The 24,203-nt window shown below is 37.3% G+C and overlaps 1 protein-coding gene across 1 annotated transcript in view; it reads left to right on the forward strand.

Moving 5' to 3' along the window:
• The window catches only part of FOXO1 (forkhead box O1), a 47,578-nt gene extending 26,724 nt beyond the window's left edge, over positions 1-20,854 (forward strand). Inside the window, exons 2-3 of the mRNA XM_070933024.1 lie at positions 15,179-16,531; positions 17,904-20,854. Of these exons, the coding sequence (XP_070789125.1) occupies positions 15,179-16,522 (1,344 nt within the window). The 3' untranslated portion in view covers positions 16,523-16,531; positions 17,904-20,854. The remainder of the gene's footprint in view (positions 1-15,178; positions 16,532-17,903) is intronic.
• The last annotated feature ends 3,349 nt before the right edge of the window (positions 20,855-24,203 follow it).

Raw genomic sequence — 24,203 nt, forward strand, 5'->3', positions numbered from 1 at the left:
ATCTGCTGTTGATGAGGAAGCTGCAATGCTATGCTGCCGTTGTGTATGAAGATGATGAGATGATGAAGCTGATATGATAAGCTACCATTGAGAGGAGTTGATATCTGTAATCATCGTTTGATGGATCTGCAACCATCGTGGTTTGTGAACCAGAGTGAGTTTGTTATTCTAACCAACTACTGTTTGTTGGGTAAGAAGATTCTGTAACTACTGGACTGATTTACTGGCAAAGACTTGGAATTTGTTTAAAGACTATGAGACTGTTTTTCTACTATAAAGTAAGCTTTAAGCTTTTGATAAACCAGTTTGCTTATCTCTTATTCATTGCTCTCAGCAATGTTTCTCTGTGCAATCAACTCTGCTGGTTGGTAACACAACAACAATAACCTTAACAATCTTGACAGAAATATGCAAAAATCCTTACCCAAATAAGGAGGGCTCAATTTTTTTTCCCCTAATTCAGTACAAGTATACAGGTGCCAGAGAGCGGTGTGGGGAATTTACAGCACAATCAGACTTGCAATATTCTGGTGATATAACCAATCTCAATAAAATTAATTTTAACCTTCACATGGAGTTGATTCTTCATCTACCTAATTGCTCTGACACAGAAGCACCAGTTTTAATCCCACACAGATCCCATTTTACACAGGTTTCAGACTCACTATAACTTTAATCTGGATTAAAGAAGTTCCCAGATAGTATTTGCTTTGAATTCAACGGTAGACGATTTGAAGTCTCTGAGAATTAAAATGCCTTGATTGTGCTTTTACTACCCAAAATTTCTCCCCACAATATACAGTATGTTCAGAGTTGTTGTGTGAGTAATAGAAGAGATTCTTTTCTTTTTTTCTTTTACTTATTGGGTAGCAGGACTAATGGATGACATCAGTTGTTTTGTATATCATGTTGAGGATGTGGTAACTTTTCCAATGAGATTTAAGGATGAGGAGAAACAATTACTGTCTGTATCATTTAGAAAACATGAAGTTTCTTTTGGGTATAATAATCTCATCAATCCATTTTTTGATCAGCAGTTCCTTATGACTGTACAGAGTCCATGAAAAGGAAAGAAAGAGAGGGAGAGATTGTATTATTACGTTGACTGTGATAACAATAGCATGACAAAAGCACTTCTACTAAAGTCCATCTATTAATTTGATAATTAGCATCTAAGTCATTATTTCCATTCCAAGACGGCCAGTGCAAAATCCATCACTCAGTGGCTGAATATGAAATTAGAGAACAAAGAGATTAATTCTTGACTCCAAGGTCATAAATAGTTGCCAGATACTATGAATTTGTTAGTGATTTCCTTATGTGACTCATTCACTGCAGAAGGCTGTAAGACTGGCAAAGATACCGTAGAAGGAAAGAGGAGAATGACCACCAGCAAGATAGATGGATTTAGTTACAATGGTAATAAGCACGCTATTAGAAAAATCTGAATATCCAGGTTAGGAACAGATTGTCTATAAAAAATATCTATGCGGTCATTAAGAATCAACATCAGTTTGAGTACATAACCAACAAGTCAGTCAGTGTCAGTCAGCCACCCAATCTGTTTAATTAAAAACATATCGGATAGAAATGTTTCCATTCTTTTTTAATTAGCAAATTAGATTCTTAGAAAGTAGCACACCTTACTGTATGTAAGTAGGGTGACTTCAGTGCTATGCTGTCCATTTTATTTTTTATTCTTGGCATTCTCATTGTTATAGAGGAAGAGTACATAGTAAGTATATCTGAATTATCTTGAGAGTTTAGTCATCTAGCAGTATAATCTGAATAGCGTGCAAGTCCAAATAATGTCAGTGATAGCATAAGTCCGGATGATCCTTCATATTTGAAGTTGCAGCTTATGTTTGTCATTTTACAAGAAGGCCCTGCCAGATCAAAAGTTTTATAAACATTTCAGCAAAAAGCATCTCCTGGCATTTCAGGGACTGAGTCCAAACCTTCCTTGTTCCCCAGAACAAGGAAGGTTCCCCACTCAAAAAGTGATAACCTCAAACACCTGCATCAGTAGCTGAATTGGTATGGGGATACTGGACTGATAGTCTTATGTTTTTCTTATCATTCCCTCCTGCGAAGGTAGATAAATAGTAGTTAGCCAGTCATATACATTTATTTTATACACCATCATATTTTCTACAGCAAAACAATATTACTTCCCAAGTAAATGTATCTATCAGATAACTGTTTTGAGAATTTCAATTAAATCTTTTGGGGAAGGGTGTTGGGGGAAATTCGTGGTTAGAGAAATAGTGTTAATGTCTTAGATTAGCTGATTTTCAATTAAAGAATGTTTGTGGGGCTGGAAGAACAATTTGCTCTATCTAAAAACATGGAATGGCAGAGTACATAATTAAAATATTGCTTAATTACAGTTTGGACTTGCACCAGCAGCATACAAAACGCTTATTGTAAATAGTTTTGGAAAATTTTTAAGACCAACTTTTCTTAAATAGACTAATAAAGAAAAATTTTCAGGTAGGTATCAGTAATTTGCAACAATAGTGGAACAGGAATTGGAACATTCAATATTAATTAATCAACAGAGTTGGCCTTTAAACAATGTTAACGTTAAACAATGTTATCTATGTATCTTTTGATCTAAAGGCATTTAATTCAAGAAAAACCTACTGGGGTTTTGTTTTGTTTTTTTGGTTTTAAAAACAAACTTTATTAGATTTAAAAAAAATAAAATTGTATAAAACATTCACAGCCTTAAAATACAGTCAACAATATCAACAAACAACAAATAAAGTATATATAATGTATATAAGTACACATATATACAAAAACTTATTTCCCCTTTTTTTTCCTTAATGATGGTGTAAAATTATTACTTTTAATTTCTTACTAAATTTTGACTTTACCTTCTTTTCCATTGGTTTATCCACTCATACCAACTGTCCCATATCTTAAAATACTGGGAGTCTTCCTTATCTTTCAATTTCAACGTTAGGCTATCCATTTCTGTACATGTATAAATTTTTTGAATTATTTGCTGCTCCGTTGGCAATTGATCTGTTTTCCAGACTTGTGCTAGGGCTAACCTAGCTGTCGTAATTATATGTAATATTAGGTACTTTTTTTCCTTTCTAATGTTTTGTTTAAGCATTCCTAACAAAAAAAATTCTGGTTCTAACTCAATATCCTCCGCAATTATTTCTGATATCCAAATTTTTATTTTTATCCAATATTTCTTAATTTTTGGGCAAAGCCACCAGACATGAAAGAAGGTTCCCTTGCATTTCCAACACGTTGGATTAAGATTTTCATACATCCTCGCCAATCTCGCAGGGGCTAGATACCATCTGTACCACATCTTGTAGTGGTTCTCCTTATATGCTACAGATTTTGTTATTCTATAGTTGGTTTCCCATACCCTTTCCCATTCTTCCAATTGTGTATTTTTGCCAATATTCCTTGCCCAAGCTATCATTTGTCCTTTAACTAAATTTTCTGCTAGGTCAAATTCTAATAAGTATTTGTAAATCTTTGAAATCAAATTTCAAATTTGAAACCAAATTTTCAAGTGTATTGAATTTGTTGTATAAAAACAGTTATTTTCTTATATATAAACCATAGTGTGTGTGTGTGTGTGGGTGGGTGTGGGTGTGTATAGAGGATGGGGAAGGAGAGAGAGAGGGAGGCACATTTATTTCTATTTTTTTTAATGTGTGTACTTTTTTTAAAAAAAGTATGATTGTTTAGCATTGACAGAAGCAAGGTTTCAATTCCTGTAGCTACAGTGTGACTATGAGAATGGAGCTGCAATGATTTAAATACTGTAAGTTTAAAATGTGAAAATGCATATGCTCAGGGTATTTCCTTTCTTTCTCTTTGGTTTTAAGTCTTGTAGTGGCAAACCTTTTGGGGCTGTATTCTCTATTTCAGGGATTATAAAAAAAATTAAATCACAGAGTGATAAAGAGAATAGAGAAGAGAAATATTTGTTGAGTGCTTCACAGCTGAAAAATTTTGGAAGGGGAGAATTCCGTAAGATAATTAAATTCAGAATGTAAAAGTGCTTAAAGGAACCACAAGGCAGTCTATTGATGAATTGCATTTCATCATCTGTGTGTCCTTGTGGAAAAAAGAAACCCCTACACAAATGTTGATTATTTCCTTTTAACTGTTCAAATTGGTCTGGAAAGAAATTATGACAAGATTGACAGTAACTTGAAGAAAAACAAACATTCTGAAACAGAAAACACATTACATACCTAATATGTTAACGTGTAAACAAATAAATACTAGGAACCAGGACAAACCTCTCTTTAAAAGAAAAAGTCATGCAGAAATGTTAAAAAGTAGAATTGTTCTGAGCAGCAGAATGAAAGTTGGGATATTGGACTGTTTTGCCAGCAGTGAAATAAATTCTTTGTGTAGAATAACACCATGCCCATGCAGTTAGAAACTACTTATGCTAAACAGAACTTTATAGTCTAGTGCATGTTGCTTTGATAAATCCCTTTGGGCCATTTGCGTGTCTTTTGATCTCAGTTGCTGCCTGCCCCATTCATAAACTTGAAGCTAGTGTTTGTGGCACTGCAGGAAACTTTCAAAGGCTGCACTGAGTTCCTTGGAGGTTGGGTGGAATACAAATGTAACAGGCTATTTGTCTTTCTCATTATATAGTGTGTATGGCATGTTTTTCCCCTTGGTGTTTGTAATACAGTACTGGAATTTCTGAGCAAAACTCATCCTGTGAGGGGAAGGGGAGACAAAGAGCGGGTGAAGGCAGTGTGAATGGATGCCTGGCCAGTTCCACTTCCATTGTCATTTCCAGCCTGTTATGCCAATTCTTGAGTGCCTCCATTGAAAACAATAGAGGTTCTTGGCTTAGGGCCCTGTCATTCCAGTTTTATGATTCTGAAGTTGCAGGAAATACTAAATAGGAACAAAATATAAGCTAAAGAAGTTGGTGGCGTTTTATTGTCAGCTCAGATGGCTTTTAAACAGTGATCTTTCAAAAGTGTTTAGGTGGCCTAGGTGGACAATTAAATGACAGCTTTCATTACCGATTCTAACAACTGTTTCCTTTGATACCTAAATATCTGTAATTCTAATGAATGGTTCACTGTAGGCATAAATTAAAAATATATGGGCCAAGTTTCAATGTTTATGATATGCACTGATAAAAGAAGTTTGACTCACAATGAAAACGTATGTATGTACATACGTACGTATGTATGTATGTATGTATGTATGTATGTATGTATGTATGTAATTTATTTGCTTCCTATCTCACCATAGGATTACTCTACATCAATGATGGTGAACCTTTTCAGCACCGAGTGGCCAAACTGGAACACACGTGCATGCACATGCATGTGAGCATGCCAGAGCTCCAGAAACCTGCACACTGGCCAGCTGGTCTTCAGCTTTCCAGCGCGCGCATGCGCGCCAGCCAGCTGGTCTTCGCGCGCATCGGAGGACCGGAAACCGAAAGACCAGTTGGCTGGTGCGTGCATGCCTGTTTTTTAGCCGTTTTTTGGCCTGTTTTTAGACCATTTTCAAGCCGTTTTTCGGGCTGTTTCCAGGGCTGTTTTTTGGCTGTTTCCGGGCCGTTTTCAGGCCATTTTCGGCTGTTTCCGGGCCGTTTTCAGGCAATTTATGGCCATTTTTCGGGCCGTTTTCTGGCGCTCCAGCACCCATGATGACCAGCTGGGGGCTGGAAACTAGAAGAGCAGCTGGTGACAGCGCATGTGCCCACAGAGAGGGCTCTGTGTGCCACCTCTGGTACGCGTGCTACAGGTTCACCATCACGGCTCTAGGCAGTTTACAACAATAAAAAGCAAGAAATGGAAAAAAAATAAATGAAAGAGAAGTAAAATAAAAGAACAATAAAATAAACAATGAAAAAGAAAACAATACAAATGAGAATACATTGGTTTTTCCTTTCCTCTCCTAAAAATTACCCGTGAATAATCTGTAATTTCATACTGGCAAAAATAAGGCACCCCACGTAAGGGCAATGGTGCTTTATTTTACAGGTAATTTTAATTATTAATCATTAATTTAAATCAAATTTTCATTTGTATATGTGTGTTTTCATTCATTCATTCATATTCATATTCATGATTCACAAGGTGGGTTACAAGCATGCATTTATTGGATTGGGAAATCTCCAGGATTGATTTTAATGGCCATTGGCAACTCTGGTTGACAAGATAGGAATTTTAAATATATATATATATATCCTTTTTTCTATTTAATCTTCCTTTCCAATCACACAAGGCGCTTCATGACTTTATGGAAATGTCCATGTAGTTTTGTTGGAGGACCCTCACTTTGGGATATATTTTGGCTTTCTAATAATCTAGTTTACAGTATTCTGGTATTCCAGGAAGGGAGCATCTTGAATTTAGGGGTTCCTGTCTTTGGGGTTAAACAAAGTAGTTATTTCCCCAACTATGCTGGCTTTTCATTACTTTCCAGGAAATGCATGATGATTCTACTTTTGACTTATCAAATCCATCATTTTGTCTATATTTGTCCTGGAGATTTCCCAATTCAAAGGACTTTTCTGAGTCCTTTGACTCACCTAAAGACAGATTGCAAGAGACTGTCTTAATGGACAATTCTGATCTGTATTTAAAGGAGAACTGCTCATAATAGCAATAAATACAGGTAGTCCTTGATTTACAACCATTCATTTAGTGACCGTTGAAGGTTGCAATGGCACTGAAAAAAAGTGACTTATGAGTGTTTTTCACACTTACTACCGTTGCAGCATCTCTGTGGTCACATGATCAAAGTTCAAATCTTTTCAAGTGGCATGTACTTATGACGGTTGTAGTGTCCAGGGATCATGACATCACCCTTGGTGACCTTCTGACAAGCAAAGTCAACGGGGAAAGCCAGATTCACTTAACCGCTATGTTATTAATATAACAACTAGTGATTCACTTAACAATTGTGGCAAGAAAAATCATAAAATGGGACAAAATTTACTTAACAACTACCTTGCTTAGCAACATAAATTTTGGGCTCAATTGTGGTCATACATCAAGGACTACCTCTATTTGAAAAGCATTATAAAAATGTAGTAAAATACCAGGATCCAGAGGCTGAAATACCATGAGGGCATGAATGTGAAAAATGCCCATAATTGAGGCAATACAATTCAACTGAGTTTTCTACTCAAACCAGGTAAAGAACCTGGCAGTTACCAAGGGCTGCCAAGGGCTCTTTCCTCACATCTTTGAGTTGGGAAGAAAGTATGTCAGTATGAAAAGGGCTGCTTCTGCTGCTTTGTTTTATGATACCTCAGGAATAACTGCTGCCCTCTCACCCAGGGTGTAACCTTGAGCAGTGATAGCTGGATTCTCAGCTACTTTTCTCCTTCCTGCCAGCCTCACTCACTGGGTAAGAAAATAAACTACCAATAATTATTCATACGTGTTCTGGGATGGGTTTCAGGTTTGAGCTTTCATTTTTATTAGGTCACCAAAGACATGGTTTCTACCTTCAACATTAGTTCTTAAAGCCCCTGATCCCCCATCTTTGCTTTCTTTGCTCTCCTAATCCCGCAGAGGACCAAAGCAGCTTGATAAATTATACGGTCTACTCGGAGGAAACTACTTGTGTCCTGGTTTGTGTCTTTATGGTAGAGGTTAAGTCACTGCTTCTGGCCAATGCTAGTTCATGTGCCAATTGTGGCTGGAATGATTTTGTCTGACTCAGGTAGGTCTACATAGTGAACAAGCATAGGCTGTTCAGCTGTTTCCTGAGGAACCCTAGTGCCAGCAGCCAAAATCAGCACAATATTATCCAGGCTGCAACATTAGCACTTGCAGGCCTCCCACAAGCTGAGGTTTTCTTGAAGTCTCTCCCAGCCTTCTGATTGTGTCATTATTTGGGATGGTGCAACCTACCCGGTTGTCCCCTCCTAAATTCAGGAGTCCTTTAGGACAATACTTCTGAGGTTTACTTTTCTTTCTCAAAACCTTCGTCCTAGCTTTATTTTTATTTTGCTTACCAAATAAGGAAGACTGTATATAGTCCTCCATGAGATCAATATTCTCATATCCACATCTCCTAAAAGAAGAGGAATTAGGCCACTCACGGGAAGTATCTTGTTTCTCTTGTAGCCAAAGCAAAAATGTCCATGAAGATGCCGAGACCCGCAACCATATAGGAGGGGACTGTGTCACAGCTGATCTTCCTGATCAATTGGAACCAAGCAGATTGTTGAACCCGAACATGTCCCCCAAAGCTGCTTCTCTGTGTGCTTTAGAATAGGGGTCTCCAACCTTGGCACCTTTAAAATTTGTGGACTTCAACTCCCAGAATTCCACAGCCAGCTTTGCTGTGTCTTAAAGGTGCCAAGGTTTGAGACCCCTGCTTTAGAATGTACACAGGAGAGGTTTCGTGTCATTTTATGAGGGAAAACATTACTTTTTGGACTACAACATTTTACACCAATTTTAGCCTGGCTGTTCAGTGAGCTGGTGGTAAGAGAGGCAACCTTGTGAGGCCATGTCCACGAAACGTTATCAGTGGGTTGTCTTTCTATTATGGCAAGCAACATGAGAATGAGCTGAAAGTTGGTTAGCTTTGAAGGGGAAAGACTATTTTGTTTTCGTGGCTTAGCATGTTATAAAAATAGTGTGTTTGATTGTATATGGTATAGTGTATTCTATCATGCTCAGAAAATATTTTAATTAAATAATCAGGTAAAATATGTTATTTGAGTGCAGTAATTGAGTTCTTTTAAGAACACTTATATGATTTGACTTTTTACTAAGTAAGATTTTGTGCTGCTTCTTGCTACCTTGAGTTTAAATTTCTTCTTTTTCAATCTATGTTTGATGTTTTTAAAAATCCATTTTACACTGTACATTTCACTTTCATTTAAAGTATGTATTCCCTAAGACCAAACCCAAAAAAACAGAATGTAAACAATATATTGAAACATATAGAAAATTAAGAAATAAGCAGCTAAGGTTTTAGTTCATTGATTCATAGACACATACACAAACACACTTTCTGAGATAGGGTGCACAATAGCTAATGAAACGGATGTTCAATTCCCCAGCAATGTATTTTGTAACTGATTTCAAAAAATATTAGTGTATTAAAGACATCACCAGAAATTTTGACACAGTGAATTGTCCTCTGAAAAAAGCAGTACAACAGATCACCAATATAACTTTCTAATTTTAAATATCCTCTGAAAACTCTCTTCTATGTATCAGGATGGAAAACAGTTACCAAATCCTGAAATACTGGATAAAATCAGAACATTTTACTACCATTATATCAGTGGTGGGTTTCTACCAGTTCGCCCCGGTTCAGGCAAACCGGTAGCAATGGTGGCGCCAGGCTCCGCCCACCCACCCAGATGTCATCACAGATGCTCTCCGCATGCGCAGAAGGTTCTGTACATGCGCAGAAGCTCCGCACACGAGCACACTCACAGTTCCAAAACGATAGCGAAGGTAAGTGAAACCCATTACTGCATTATATGCATATCAATATATCCATGATTTTTGGCTAAATAATTTTGATAAGCCTCTAACTAAATCCATCAATATGAGAAACTTTTCAAAACTAACATTTACATAAGCTTTCCCATAGTTTGATGATGCATATAATTTTAGAAATTCTTGATAAAACAGCCATGTCTTAAAGGTGATGGGCTAATTTGGTTATATAGTTATTGTAAATTATTGGATTCAAGCTTGTTTATTTTAAAATGCCTCAAAAATATTTTAAATATTCAATGTTTTAAATGTTAAAAGATTTAACAAGTAAGTGATAATGTAATACCATTATAAAAAAACTACTACATTCATGCCTAACAGATATTCCTTACTTCTTTTTAATGGAATAGCAATGCCTTTCCCCATAGATAGTATTATTGCTAGAAATGGAGAAGGTTTTCAGGTTTAACTGAAACTTTGAAATGCCAATATATTATGGATAGACAAGCTATGGTCTAGGGTCATAGACAGTTCTAAACCACCAAGAGTGTGACCTCCTGGAATCTTAGGAACTTGGTTTGCTTTTCCTGCCGGCCAACTAATCAGCACGATCAGCTGGCCAGCAGGAAATGGATCATTGGTTTCCTGCTGCTGTTAAGGCAGGAAGCCCAACAATCTGGTATCCCAACTGCTTGCTGATTACTTATTCAAAAGATTGGTGAGGATCAGACCACTGGTTTCCGGTTGCTAATAGTCATTGAAAATCAACAACCTGTATTAAGCCATAGGGACCTCACTGGGTCAGATTTATCTCTGTAGAGCTCTCTGCTTCCATATTTCAGAGCATCTCTCCTGTACAAATATTTCAGGTAATAGGAAGCAGATGCTAGCTTTGCTGTGGATGGGCATAAGTGGGCTTCTGAATGAACAGTAGATGGAAAATTAACATATCTGATTTAGTGATCTGGGAACATAGATCAGGATACAATGTGCTTCAAGTTCCGCAAACATTTGGTAGCAAATTGATAATAGCAAAACAATAAATATTACTCAAATGAACAGCAATAGCACTTAGATTTATATATTGTTTCACAGTGTTTAACAGCCCTCTCTAAGCGGTTTACAGAGTCAGCCTATAGCCCCCAACAATCTGGATCCTCATTTTACCGACCTCGGAAGGATGGAAGGCTGAGTCAAACTTGAGCCGCTCAGGATCGAACTCCTGGAGTGACCAGTGAGTTAGCCCTGCAGTACTGCATTCTAACCACTGCGCTACCACAGAATAATATTTGAAAAGGATGGAAATAGTGAGAAGTCTTGTCTCTCATTCCCCGATTCAGTTGCACTTTGTGACATTGGAACTATACAAGGATTACACAGAGGCATTTTCCCATTCAGGAAAACAGTTGCCTGAACATCATTTAAACTCGGCACTTTCTAGCAGATTTGACAGGCAAAGTTATAGGGTTCACAATTCCTGAAAAAAACTCTGCAGCTTGATTTGCAAAGTGGAGCCTTGAACTCAATTTAATCCTTCTCGTCCATTTCACAATCTCAATAAAGAGATTGGCATGGTTCCAATAAATCTCAATAAAAACCTGGCATGGTTTTTTTTGGGGTGGGGGTGGGGGCTTGCATCAAATTCTTCTATATCACATATCCAAATGTCTGGATTCAAGCAAGTCATTGCTTTCTCTCTGGGATCTAGGGCAACTCACCATGGCCAATTCGCCATGGGACAATTCAACCCTGTATTAATCATTTCATTCAGCTACTTTTATTATTGATGACCCCATTTTCGTCGAAATTATTGTGATTCTTGTATTTCTGGATTGATTTTATTATTATTGGCCACGGTTCTGTTGAAATTAATTTAATTTTTGTATTTGTTGAATTGATTGTGGCAAGTTGGCCGCAGCGAGTTGGCTGTGACAAATTGTCCCATTATGTTCTCTCTGCTTCCATATACTGTTCTACAGTGTGACCTATAAGTGTTGGGAAAGAGACAATAATTCTGTAATGCCTTCATCACAGAATTCAATGGAGATTTATTTGCAGAAAGTTTTGATTTCTGCAAATAAACAATTTTCCATTACACCAAAAGCTTAGATTTGTCTTTCTGTGTATCACAAGTAGCCAGATACATATAGCATGGACTTGAAATGTGGGCTAAAAAATTAAATTTCTCTTTTTTCTGTGCAGAGGGGCACAAGGGGAGTTTTATTACTGCAGGAATTGCCATACATTGAGGGAGGAATACAGGTTGCTAGTAGTCTTGTACTAGTAGTTCTTTCCAGTCCACTTGGTTGACTGGAAAGGACACTGGTTTGCCTAAATTATATCCTGTCTGTTGCTTGCTTTCTAAGTTGAGCAGGAGGAAAAAGGGTCACACAGATCATCTTCCAAATGTAATGGGGGGGGGAATCAGGGAATAGAAATATAGATGTATGAAAGTGGCAATAGAATAATTATGCCCACATGCAGAAATATTTCCAGAGTGAAGTTTGCAAAGTTAGAGAGAAACTTGGTGACTCCACTGAAGATTTATCGTGGATGAAGTTGCAATGAATCCTGCCAAGAAATAGAGCAATAAAATTTGACACACTGAGTTGATGCATGTACTTTGAAGTGAAACTCCTGCTTAGTGTTAGAAAAAAATGCCACCTTTCATTTTCAGTGTCGCTCAAGTTCTTTCTCGGCATAAGGGACAGATTCCAAATTCAGTCATTGCACTTGCTGTCCCAGTTGCCAAGTTCCAGTGTTTAAAATTGTACCATTATCAAGTCATGTCTGTGTTTGGCAAAGATTTGTAGACACAACATCAATAACTATGCTAAATATTTTTGCAATACTTATTTCTCTTCCACACTTTTTTCCAAGTAGTAAATCATACTGTAGTTTCTTTAATCTCCCCCGGCTTGTGAAAAACAGGAATTTATGTAACAGGCACTCTGCTGCAAACTTTTTCCTGTTTGGAACTTCTGTTGTTGTTGGCAAAATTTGGAGATGGCTTAGCTACTCCAAAAGTGACCTTGCATGTCCTTTGTATAAGAATACTAGATTGTAACTTTTTGATGACTAAGGAAGCCTCTGCAGTTTCTGCAAAATACTAGATGATTCTTTTGTGGATGGAGTGAATAATTTGCACAGATAGATCTGCACACAGAATTACATTTTCAGTATAAACATATTTTAAGATTTGGTAAGGTGGGATATATGATGGCCACAAAGCATCTCTGGTATCAGATTCTTTTTGGATGTGTTAATGGATTTTAGTTGGAACAATCCAGAGTGTTGTGTTTTTTGTAAAGTATTCCAGCCTCATGTTCTTCTCACATTAAATTATCTAAAGTTGCTTCAAAAGTTCTTAGCTGCCTATGTTGCCATGTAAAAGATGTAGCATTATTATTCTATCTGACCCTCTTGAAGTTATTTTCAGTAGGAATACTGTATACTGGAGTAGGAAGTAGGAATATACTTTTGCTCAGTAGAGGAGCAAAACTTGATGTTTCGAATTAGAAAGTGATAATCTCTGGATTTGACATTGAATGTGTGAATGAAGCAAGTTCACAGAAGCCTTGGCTAGAAACATCATACAAGATAAAACAGACATGTAGAACAGTGGTGTATTTCTCTCATTCAATTATGAAATGGAGGAAGGGTCATGCTTCTCACCCGAAAAAGTACATGCAAAGGAGGAATGTAAAAGTTGACACCACACATCCTCCATTTCTCACTAGCTGCTTTAAACATTTTACCTGTCTGTCTAACTGCATTATCAAAAGTAAACCAGACAAGGAAGGTGAAGTGCAAGAAAGTGGGAAAAGAGGTCAAGTTTCTGCTCCCTTGACACAAAGCCACAAAAGCCCCCCCCATACAAAACACCCACACCAATTTGGCCTTTAACCTATATCCGTGATGGCGAACCTATGGCACGTGTGCCAGAGGTGGCACGCAGCACCCTCTCTGATGGCACGCGATCTGTCGCCCCAGTTCAGCTCTGCTGCGCATGCACACGCTCCTCCCACCAGCCAGCTGGTTTTCGGGTCTCTGCTGTGCATGCACGGGGGGGGCATGTGTGGGGGGCGTGTGCACATGCGTGGGGGCATGTGCGTGTGTGGGGAGTGCGTGCATGCATGGGGCGGGGCGCATTTAGGGGGCCACATGTGCATGCATGGGGGTGGGGCACATGCACGGAGGCTGGGCATGCATTGCATTTGGGGGGTTCAGGCGTGTGCGCACTTTGGGCACTCAGTCCAGAAAAGGTTAGCCATTACTGACCTATATCTTATGCACACACACACACACACACACACACAGACACACACACAAAAACTTGCATCTTGCAAAAAGGGGGATTCATAGCAAATTATGAAATTGATAACCATATTCCCCTAATATTTCTAATGGGCTTGCCATACTTGTTCAAATGAAATCTGAATACTTTTATTCTGGTACATACACATACATACTTTTTAAACAAAAAGGTAAAAACTGACACAAGCTAATATAAAGTAAAAAAAAAAAAGATAAAAAAGCAAAAAATGCAAGAAACCTGTAATCTTAATTATCAGGTGGTCCTTGAGTTATGACCATGGTGGAGCCTGTCCATTGTGCTCATAAGACATAACTCTTGTATTTTATGACAGTTTTTCAAGAGGTTGTTAAGTAACTACCAGTTTTTGGCAAAAGCTTTGTAAATGCAGCTGGGTGCGTTATCCACCTGTTTCCATGCTGGATAAACCCATTGTCCACCATTCTCTGGAAACTTTAACAAGCTTGTTCGGCCAGTGTGAAAGCTATCTGTGCCTTTGCTGCCAACCCACCTGATTCCAGTCCCTTCTAAGACTTCTACTAATAGAAAGACATGCCCAGAAGTCCTGGGACAAGGTTTGTGTACTTTCCGCGGTCCTAAGCCCATTCCCTGTTTCTCAAAGGCCAGGAGATGAATGGCTTAATGGGAATGGACTGTTGGTTTTCCGCTCCCTTAGCAGAGGTAAAATAGCTCCTCTGTTCAGACCAATTAGCTGGTCAATTGGCAAGTGAAGAAATTGTAGTGGGTTTAACTCTTTTGAAGCCAGGTGCCATTTGCACTGTTCTGTGTCCTTTGATTCCTTTAGGCAGCCTCTCCTCCTCCTCCTTTCTCTGCATTTGCATTAGTCTAGTCTGCTTCCTGAGAAGTTTGTCTTTGAGCTGACGGGATGGAATTATTGATGCATCCAGACTTTCCAGTTCCTCTTTGGGAAAAAAAAACAACAACACTAACTTAGCAGGTCCTGAATTTTTTTCTCCAGCTATGCTCCCATGAGGAGGGCTTTTTACATAGCAATCTGGCTGAAAGTCTAGTGTCCAGACATTTGATAATCTATGGTGTTAATTTTCAGATGGAGCAGGTGTGGCTTCCTGCATGTGTGTAGTGCTTAACGACAACTACTGAGAATCCTGTTGATTCCAACAATGAAGAGTGTTGTTATTTGGTGTGGCAACCATGGTGATTTGTGATCTTGATTCACCCTCCTTGCATCCTCTCAGTATGATAGGTTTTGTTGCTGATAGAAATACAATTTAAAAGTGACTGTACATGTGGAGGTGGAGATACTATTTTATATTGATATTGTTATATTTCTCATTTGAGGGACTTGATGGATTTGTGGGGGGGGTTTGGGTGGGGGGAATCCAGGGTATATTACCTTGGCAGAGGAATTCAATATCTTTCTTACATTTTCCTTTTTTAGAACTCAATCCGTCACAACCTCTCTTTGCACAGCAAGTTCATTAGAGTACAGAATGAAGGAACGGGAAAAAGCTCTTGGTGGATGCTTAATCCAGAAGGAGGCAAAAGTGGCAAGTCACCCAGGAGAAGGGCTGCCTCCATGGACAACAGCAGCAAGTTTGCAAAAAGTAGAGGGAGAGCTGCAAAGAAAAAATCAGCTCTTCAGGCAGGTCAAGATGGAAATGGCGACAGTCCAGGAGCACAGTTCTCGAAATGGCCAGCAAGCCCCAGCAACCATAGCAACGATGACTTTGATAATAACTGGAGTACTTTTCGACCTCGAGCCAGTTCGAATGCAAGTACCATTAGTGGAAGACTTTCCCCAATTCTGCCAGAACAAGATGACCTCGGGGAAGGGGACGTGCATTCCATGGTCTATCCTCCATCAGCAACCAAAATGGCCTCAACTCTGCCGAGCCTTTCTGAAATGAGTAGTTCCGAAAATATGGAAAACCTACTGGATAATCTCAATCTTTTGTCTCCGAATACATCATTGACTGGGTCTGCCCAATCGCCACCTACTACCATGATGCAACAATCTACTGGTTATTCATATACATCATCCAATACAAATATAGGTTCAACCAATGCAGACTACAGGAAGTACAATTATGCTCAGCCTAGCATAAATTCTTTGTCCCAGATGCCAATGCCAACAATTCAGGACAATAAATCGAGCTATGGGACCATTAACCAATATAACTGTCCAGGACTCCTTAAGGAGTTGCTTACTTCTGATTCACCGCCACATAATGATGTCTTGGCCTCGGTAGATACTCATGTTTCCCAGCCTAGTAGCCGAGTGCTGGGACAAAATATATTAATGGTCTCTAACTCTGCAATATCACCATATGGCAACCAGCAGTCCCACAACAAAATCATTGCCCCCAGTGCTCACTCGCACCAAGGACACGTCCAACCCACAGCCGTAATAAACAGCCATACTTTGTCTCTCACCCTTAGCACTCTGTCTCATGCTTCAAATGTGACTCATTCAACCTCAGCAAAAACCTCAGTCCAGGGGCTTATGAGCCACCCGATGCAAGTGAATAGCATAAGCCCCTTCACCACGGTGAACAGCTGCAATGGGTATGGAAGAGTGGGAATTGTTTCTTTCCATCAGGAGAAGCTGCCTAGTGACTTAGATGACATGTTCATTGAACGATTGGACTGCGATATGGAATCAATAATCCGTAATGATCTGATGGATGGGGAAACGTTAGATTTTAACTTTGACAGTGTGTTACCTAACCAAACTTTGCCACACGGTGTTAAAACGACAACACACAGCTGGGTGTCAGGATAAGACTGGAAGGTTAGTTCTCTTTTTGTTATTTTATGACTATGTTGCAATACATTCATTATTTTAAAGCAATAATATAAGGGCAAAATTGAGCTTGGGATAGTCTCTTCCATTAGAATGAAAAGCTGCATATAAATTCTCTTATTTTCATGAAGTTATCATGTACAGAACTGTTCCAAGCATGTTAAAGGAACTTCTGCCCTAGAAGGAAATTAGACAAAGGGAAAAGGTGCAGTAGATATTACACGTAAAATGTCATTAGCAAATGCCATTATATAAATTTGGTTATATGATCAAAACATGTATTCTATATTAGAAAATTTATAAACACATACTTTGCCTTGTTGATGAAGGATGATTTATAAATACATAGAGATAATCCTTGATTTACAATCTTTCGTTTACTGACCATTCAAAGTTACAACAACTACAAAAAGTGACTTGGGACTTTTTCACACTTACAACCGGTGCAATATCTCCATGTTCACGTGATCAAAATTGGGATGCTTGGCAACTGACTCATATTTATAACGATTGCAGTGTCCCGGGATCATGTGATCACTTTTTGTGACCTTCTGACGAGCAAAGTCAATGGGGAAGTTAGATTCACTTTACAATTCTGTTACTAATTTAACAATTGCAGTGATTTACATAACAAGGGTGACAAGAAAGGTTGAAAGATGGGGCAAACAACTGTCTCCCTTAGCAACAGAAATTTTGGGCTCAATTGTGGTCATAGTCAAGGACTACCTGTATTTCAAAAATCATTATAGAAACTATAAAAGTAATAAAATGTTATGATAAAGGTTTAGTAGTGTAGAATAAATTTAGGTGCAATTTGGCCAATAAATAATCAGTGGAAAGGGCAACAAAAAAATGGAAGAGAAAGGAATACTTATTTTACTATTAATCTAGGCATTTTAAATGACTTCATTTTGAAATTACCATCATGCTTTTCATTCTCAGTTAATGGTTTTGGTAGGACATTCTTGCATATTTGCTTTTGTTTTGTTATATGACGAAAGGATGGGGTGGAATTACATTTTGTAAGTATCTAGATGATGAATCGCACTATGTGATCTTAGGCAAAGTGTCACAGAAGGGCAGCTCATCAAAAGGCAACAACAGACATCAAAGAGCAAGCTACCATGTGAAGTCAAATATAGCTTTATCTTTTACTTATTTTGCGTAAAACCACAGGAAAGTCAACACCACCAGTTTTTAAGGCATGGGTACCTCAATATCCTCCCTGACAGACCTATGTCAAAGTAGCATAGTTTGCCAGATCCTGATGAAAAAGTCATTCATAAATGCATTTTTATATAGGGATCTGATCAATCAAGAATGCCTTTTATCATTGTATGTTTTCTTTCTATTATTCTAGGCTACAGTTTAAAGTGCTTCAAACATCTCTGACTACAAGAACTGCATATGCATAAAGAAGTCCAAAGATGTTCTTCATCTTCTTTGCAATTTCTTGTATATTTTTTTTCTCTTGTCAGTCTTGGCTGCAGATCTCTCTGTCTGTCTCTCTCTTTTTTTCTTTGTACAAAATGTTTGCTGCCAGATCCTTGCAGGTTATTCGCTGCTGTAAGTAAGGAATGTGCCATTGGAAGTGTCTTTATTTGGAAGTGCCAAACTCACTACTATTTCATAGAAAAGCAGAAGATACTTGACTTTATGCTGCAGCTTTCCCCAAATAGATGGCTTCCAGATGTATTAAATTTCAAATCCCATAATCCCTGCTAACATGGCAGAAGTGTGGGCAAAGTGGTGTATAGAATAATCTGCAGAAGTAAACTTCATTTCTGTAAGAACATATTAGATTTAATTAAAATCATGGAACATGGTGAACAGTTTGATTAATTTTCTTTTGGTGTATTAAAGTTGCTGTAAATTTTATATGCAACAAACCATTGAATAATACCCAACCAAAGTTTTGGTATTTAGATTTCTACATTAGAGAGTATATTGAGAAGCTTTGTTTGCATATGGAGTAGAATTATTGTAGAGCTCATTTCCAGATTGATTAATTTTATTAATAAAACATAAAAATTGTAATACATCTATAACTATTTTCTTACATTTGCTGTTTTACAAGCTTCTTAAAAATATGCAGAATCCAATACTTTAAAAACATTCAGCATATTTTATACACAGTATTTTAACAATATAAGAGGAGAGAATTTTTATTAGCACTCTGTAAGATTTATTTTTACATATAAAATTTCTGGTTTTTATCTGGCATGAAGATGATCTGTATTCTTAGTACTATGTTGACTGTCCAAAAGTCTTAAATGTTGTTAAATACTTTGTACATACAGATCATATTTGTATTTATTTTATGAAGTTTTATAAAGATTGTTAGGCAATTGTGTTAATATTTTCGTTAATAATCCATTTTAATTTACCTTTTTTAATTGCATGGTCCCTCATTTCTTTTTTATTACTGCCTCCTATTTTGATTTGAAGAGATCATACAGCTAGAAACCGGTTTACGCTAATTATGATGTAATAATGTGTTTTGTAGAAATAAATCTTGGTCATAATAATGTAACAATAGTTTTGCTAGGGTTTACCGACCATTGGCTTCAACATCTTACAATGATCAAGAAAAGTTCCAATAATTTACTCTTAGATTAATAAGAGCAGGCTTGCAATATATAAATAAATATAAATATCATTGAAATTGTGAGCTATATGTTATGTCTCTTTGATATAATAGCTGTGTTGTGCATCTTTCTTTTATATGATATTGAACCTCTTCCCTCCAAAATCCAAGCAAAGAAAATATTTATTCAAAAAAGTCTTTAAATCCTAGCAAATTGAATTTTCAATTCTCTGAAGTAGATTTCAGGGGCACCTGAGGAAAAGGCAGGGAGACTGGCCCCACAAAATTGCCAAATCATTTTGTTTCAATGTTTTGGAGAATGAGGTCATTAGGAATAGCCATGGATGATTTAGTGGACATTAGGTGAGATACAGCCCCTGAGGGACATTTAAGCTTCAACCCTCCTCCAGTGATTTAATATATCATGTGGTTCAACTGCACATCTCATGGAAGACACATACAAGGTATTCTTTGAAGACCTTATTTTCATATAATACCACATGGTGTACAGCTGCAGGCATATATGTTAACTACCACCAGAATACCCCTAAGAGGAGAATGTCTCCATAAGCATATTATAACCTAAGAATATTGTAATAATGCTGGCAAAGAATCCTGGGAAAGACTGTTAAATATATTCGTGTCTCTGTGTATGTTTCAATTCAGTATGAATATTAGTTGAATATTGCTTGCCCAGATAAGGAACACCTCTGCTCATTTTAAACAACTGACAATTAGCGTTACCTGGACCCAATGCTCAGTAATGCTATTATAGGGCAGGAGGACAAGGAAATTAAAAATGTAATGGAGTGCGGTGTTATAAAAATCAATGTGAAGATTGATCATCTTTGATCATGTTTTTGCATATATCTTTATATTCTGTAATTTTAAATAATAGCAAATGATGGCTTTGTGAATTGTGTCAATTGCTTTTCCAAGCAGCCAGGCTATTCTCTGTCTCAGTCTGTAAAAGAAATATGTAATAGAACTGTTCCAATTTAATGTATTGTTTTCTAATTATGTATTAATAACTGCATTAATGAGATCTCTGCTTTGATAAACTGACAAGTTCTATGAAATGATAAGCTAATGTTACAATGTTAAATGGTGACAACTCAACAGAGCATCTGTTAAAAAAAGAGATGATTATTAATATGGACCAGTTCCTTAAAAGTCTTACAGTGCAATTCTGCACATGCTTGCTGTGATATAATCCTGACCATTCAGTGGGTCTGACATCCTAGCAAGCATGTCTCAGGATTGCAATCTTAAATTTGCACTTGTTCCAATGAATTAGACTTTTAAACAATGTTAAGATCATGAGATGAAAAGTTCAGGCTTATTAATTTATAATTAATATTTCAAGAAAATGATTTTGTGTTTTATATGGTCTGAAATTAATGATGTGGTTTAAGATAACAGAGAAATGTAACTGCATTATAACTAGATCTTTTAAGAAAAGAATCATCCTCCATTTTGGTTTCCCTTGTATCCCCCTCACCAACATGTTGACATCCAAATATTTCAGATCATTTTTGCGATTTGTAAAAAGAAGGCAATTTCATTGCTGAACACCTTTTGGATATTTGTGGAAAAGTGCCTGATGTTTTTCCAAACAGAAAATAATCCTTTGTATAAACCCGTACATGTATATGCATTACTTTAATGATCTTGTCCTTCATATGGCTATCTGTATACTGATAAAGGATTCTGTTTATTTGTTATTGTTTGTACTCATTCAGAAATGCAAAGGTATTTAAAATCTTTCTAATCTGTCTTTACAGTAATATCATGAGAAGAGGCTTTTTAAAACAATTTCTTGGGCATTTTTTATTGGAAAGATAATATATTTTATAAATAAATAAATAAATACCATTTTCCTTTTTAATATATGGGGACCTGAGATTGAAGGAGTATGATTTGCTTCAGGAAGTCATTGCCTGAGACCCTATTTGCACCCAAATCCCCTGGCTCTGATTCCCAATTCTGCATTCACTCAGTTATTTGTGTTCCTTATCTGCTAATTTTCTCAACACACACTTGTTTCAGGCTATAACATTTACCATCCACAACCAAAAGTCAGCAATAAAATGAGACCGCTGTAGATTTTATTTTTACTGCTGTACCAACTTCTACAGCTGGAATCTTGGTCTATGTTAATTTGATGTCCTTATTCCCAAAAGTGTCACTGCTGTAGTTGCACTTGGAAAAAAAGAGAAATTTGAGATGCCTAAATAGAGGTAGCAAGTTGTTCCCATTAACATTGAGTTAAATTGACTTAAAGTCTGTTGATTTCTCCTCTGGAATATTCCGTGGCAGAACAGACTTCCTTTTTCTAAATTATCCTTCCCATGGCATTTAAACCATGAAATTGGGTATAGTGCCACTATAAAGCAAGATATACTTGAACTGAGATTTCAGAAACCATTCTCCTTTGCAGTTAAAGGGAAAAAATGGTTATATGCTAATGAGTTTTTTAAAAACCACTGAGAAAAGGCACTAACAGTAATTAGTGGAATGGGAAAGTACCACTTATTATTAATGAAAACACCTCATCTCCCAAAGCCAATGGCTAACATAGGACTTCTTTTAAAACTTCTGTATATATGTCCCTGCAGTAGTCATATCATAATAGCAAATCACCATGAAAAATAACCAGACACTCTTTTTGGCAGCTCATTTACCTCCCTTTCTGTTGGGGTGCATCCTTTCATTGTCACAGGAGATAACACAAGAGTATGGTTTAGCCCAGGGGTCGGCAACCTTAGAGCCACAAAGGTCCTAATTGGAAGCCCCCCATTCAATTCTGGAGCTGACTGGAAGTCCAGTTCCCCCACCATAGAGACTCCTCCTAGCACGGCGTCCTTTTTCCTCTGCTGACTGGAAGTCCGGTTCCCCCACCATAGAGCTGCCTCCTAGCACGGCGTCCTTTTTTCCTCTATCTGTCCTAACCAAAAGCCCTATCAATTGTGGAGCTGACCAGTGACGGAGCTGCAACAGAGGGATGAAAGAGCAACATGCGGCTCCAGAGCCGTGGGTTGCTGACCCCTGGTTTAGCCAGTATAATGTAGTACTTGCAATAGTATTTTATATTGCTGCCTCTGCTGTTGAGGAAAGTTGTGAGGACTTCGACATAGCTTCCACATGCAGTCTTAAGAAGAGAGAGCTCTGCTAATAGAATTTGAGGATTACATGGACTATTTCTATTCTGGTTCCCAAGAAGCATAGATATAACTGAAGAAAGAGATTCAAACTTAACACTTGTTTTTGTTTGAATTCATATTTAAATGTAAACATTTTATAACAAGGTATAAGTCTAAAACTGACCCAACAAAAATGGTAAGTTCAATAAAAAGGTGTCTCTTCAAAGAATTTTTCCACAATAAATAAAACATCACTTGGTATGCCTGAAAATGCAGAATGAAACACAAAATTATGCTTCCATTATCTACTATAATGGAGTATCAGTTTCAGTTTTGTCACAATATACCATATCTTCTCATAAAACAATGGAGCCACCTACTTCTGGGGCATTAATCTTTCCCATTCTTTGACATTTTACTTAGGAATTTTTCCAGTTTTTATTATCAACTATCTTCAGCTTTAGCTATCTATTTAAAGCCTTTGAAGCATATGTGGCCCTAAGAATGCTTCCAATATCTAACACCAAATTGTAATTTTTATATAAATAAAATATTAAATACATGTGAATCAATGTGATGTAATTTTAATTTAACTTAGTTCTGGCCCCATTCACTTTGCTTTGGTACCAGGTATTCTGTGGAGTGTGGCTCCAACAGACTAGTTAAAATCACAAGCCTTATCTCCTCACCAGAGTTAGATATCTAATTGGGCGGAATTCAAAAACTCATGTTAAAGAAAATATAACAGATATGACTTTGTGCCTGCTGTTTTGCAACCCAGAAAGGTTTATCATGATTAATGGGAGATTCCATATTATAGAGTTGGGTTTCTCAATCTTTGCTACTTGGAGAGTTCCCCAACCAACATAGCATTGCTGAGAATTCTGGGAATTGATGGCTATTCAATCTGAAAGTTGTCAAGAAAATTGAGAATCACTGATTCATAGGAAGATATAATTAGTATTTATGACACTTTCTAATAAGTATACTACAGGTTACAAAAATAATACAATATATACAACAAGCATTGACTATAACATGGTGATATTGTCTACTTACTCATCTGGTGGCCTGGGTTACTGAGAATATTTTATTACATATTTAATACATATGTATTTAACACAATTATTTTATATGTATAATTGTACATGTACATTTTAAGAAAAAGAAACACATTCAGTCAGGAGTTTAATGATTTCATCAAAAGTAAAGGCATATGGCCAGCTATTAATTAATTTGATTGCTTAATTCAAGTCAGTGTGCAATGTGAACCTCCAATCCATTGCATTCCAGGTCAGAGAATTGCTCTAGCAACAGAAGCTATCAACAGCAGTATTCTCTCCCACCAGCAGTAGATCTTCTAGGAGTGGGAAGTGGATACAAATCTAGCTCCAGAGAGCTCAGGCCTTTTTATACACAAGCAATCATTTTAGCACATAAAAAAGCAATGGCAAAAAATGGCACACCACAAAGTAATCAGAAACCGACTTAATTGGGATTGAAATAAAAATGGAGTTAGTGAGATGGAGAAGTTCCAGTGTCCTATAGTAGTTAAGAAGTTGATATAGGACTTGTGTCCATCTGGGCCACTGGATCAACTTTGGTCCTGTTACACTGTTTGTCTCAGCTCAGCCTGCATCTCACAATGTTATTGAGCAAATAAAATGAAGGAAGATTAACCAGTGGAACAGCTTGCCATCAGAAGTTATAGGTGCTTTATCACTGAAGGTTTTTAAGAAAAGATCAGACAGCCACCTGTCCGAAATGGTATAGGGTTTCCTGCATGAGCAGGGGATTGGACTAGAATATCTCTAAAATCCCTTATTTATTTGTTTGTTTGTTTGTTTATTTGTTTGTTTGTTTGTTCAATTTATATGCCGCCCTTCTCTAGAGACTCAGGGCGGCTTACAATGCACTTATACCAATAGCC

Source organism: Pituophis catenifer, unplaced genomic scaffold (genome assembly GCF_029215685.1).
Source record: "Pituophis catenifer annectens isolate HBS135680 unplaced genomic scaffold, rPitCat1.0.hap2 SCAF_1, whole genome shotgun sequence".
Lineage (NCBI taxonomy): Eukaryota > Metazoa > Chordata > Lepidosauria > Squamata > Colubridae > Pituophis > Pituophis catenifer.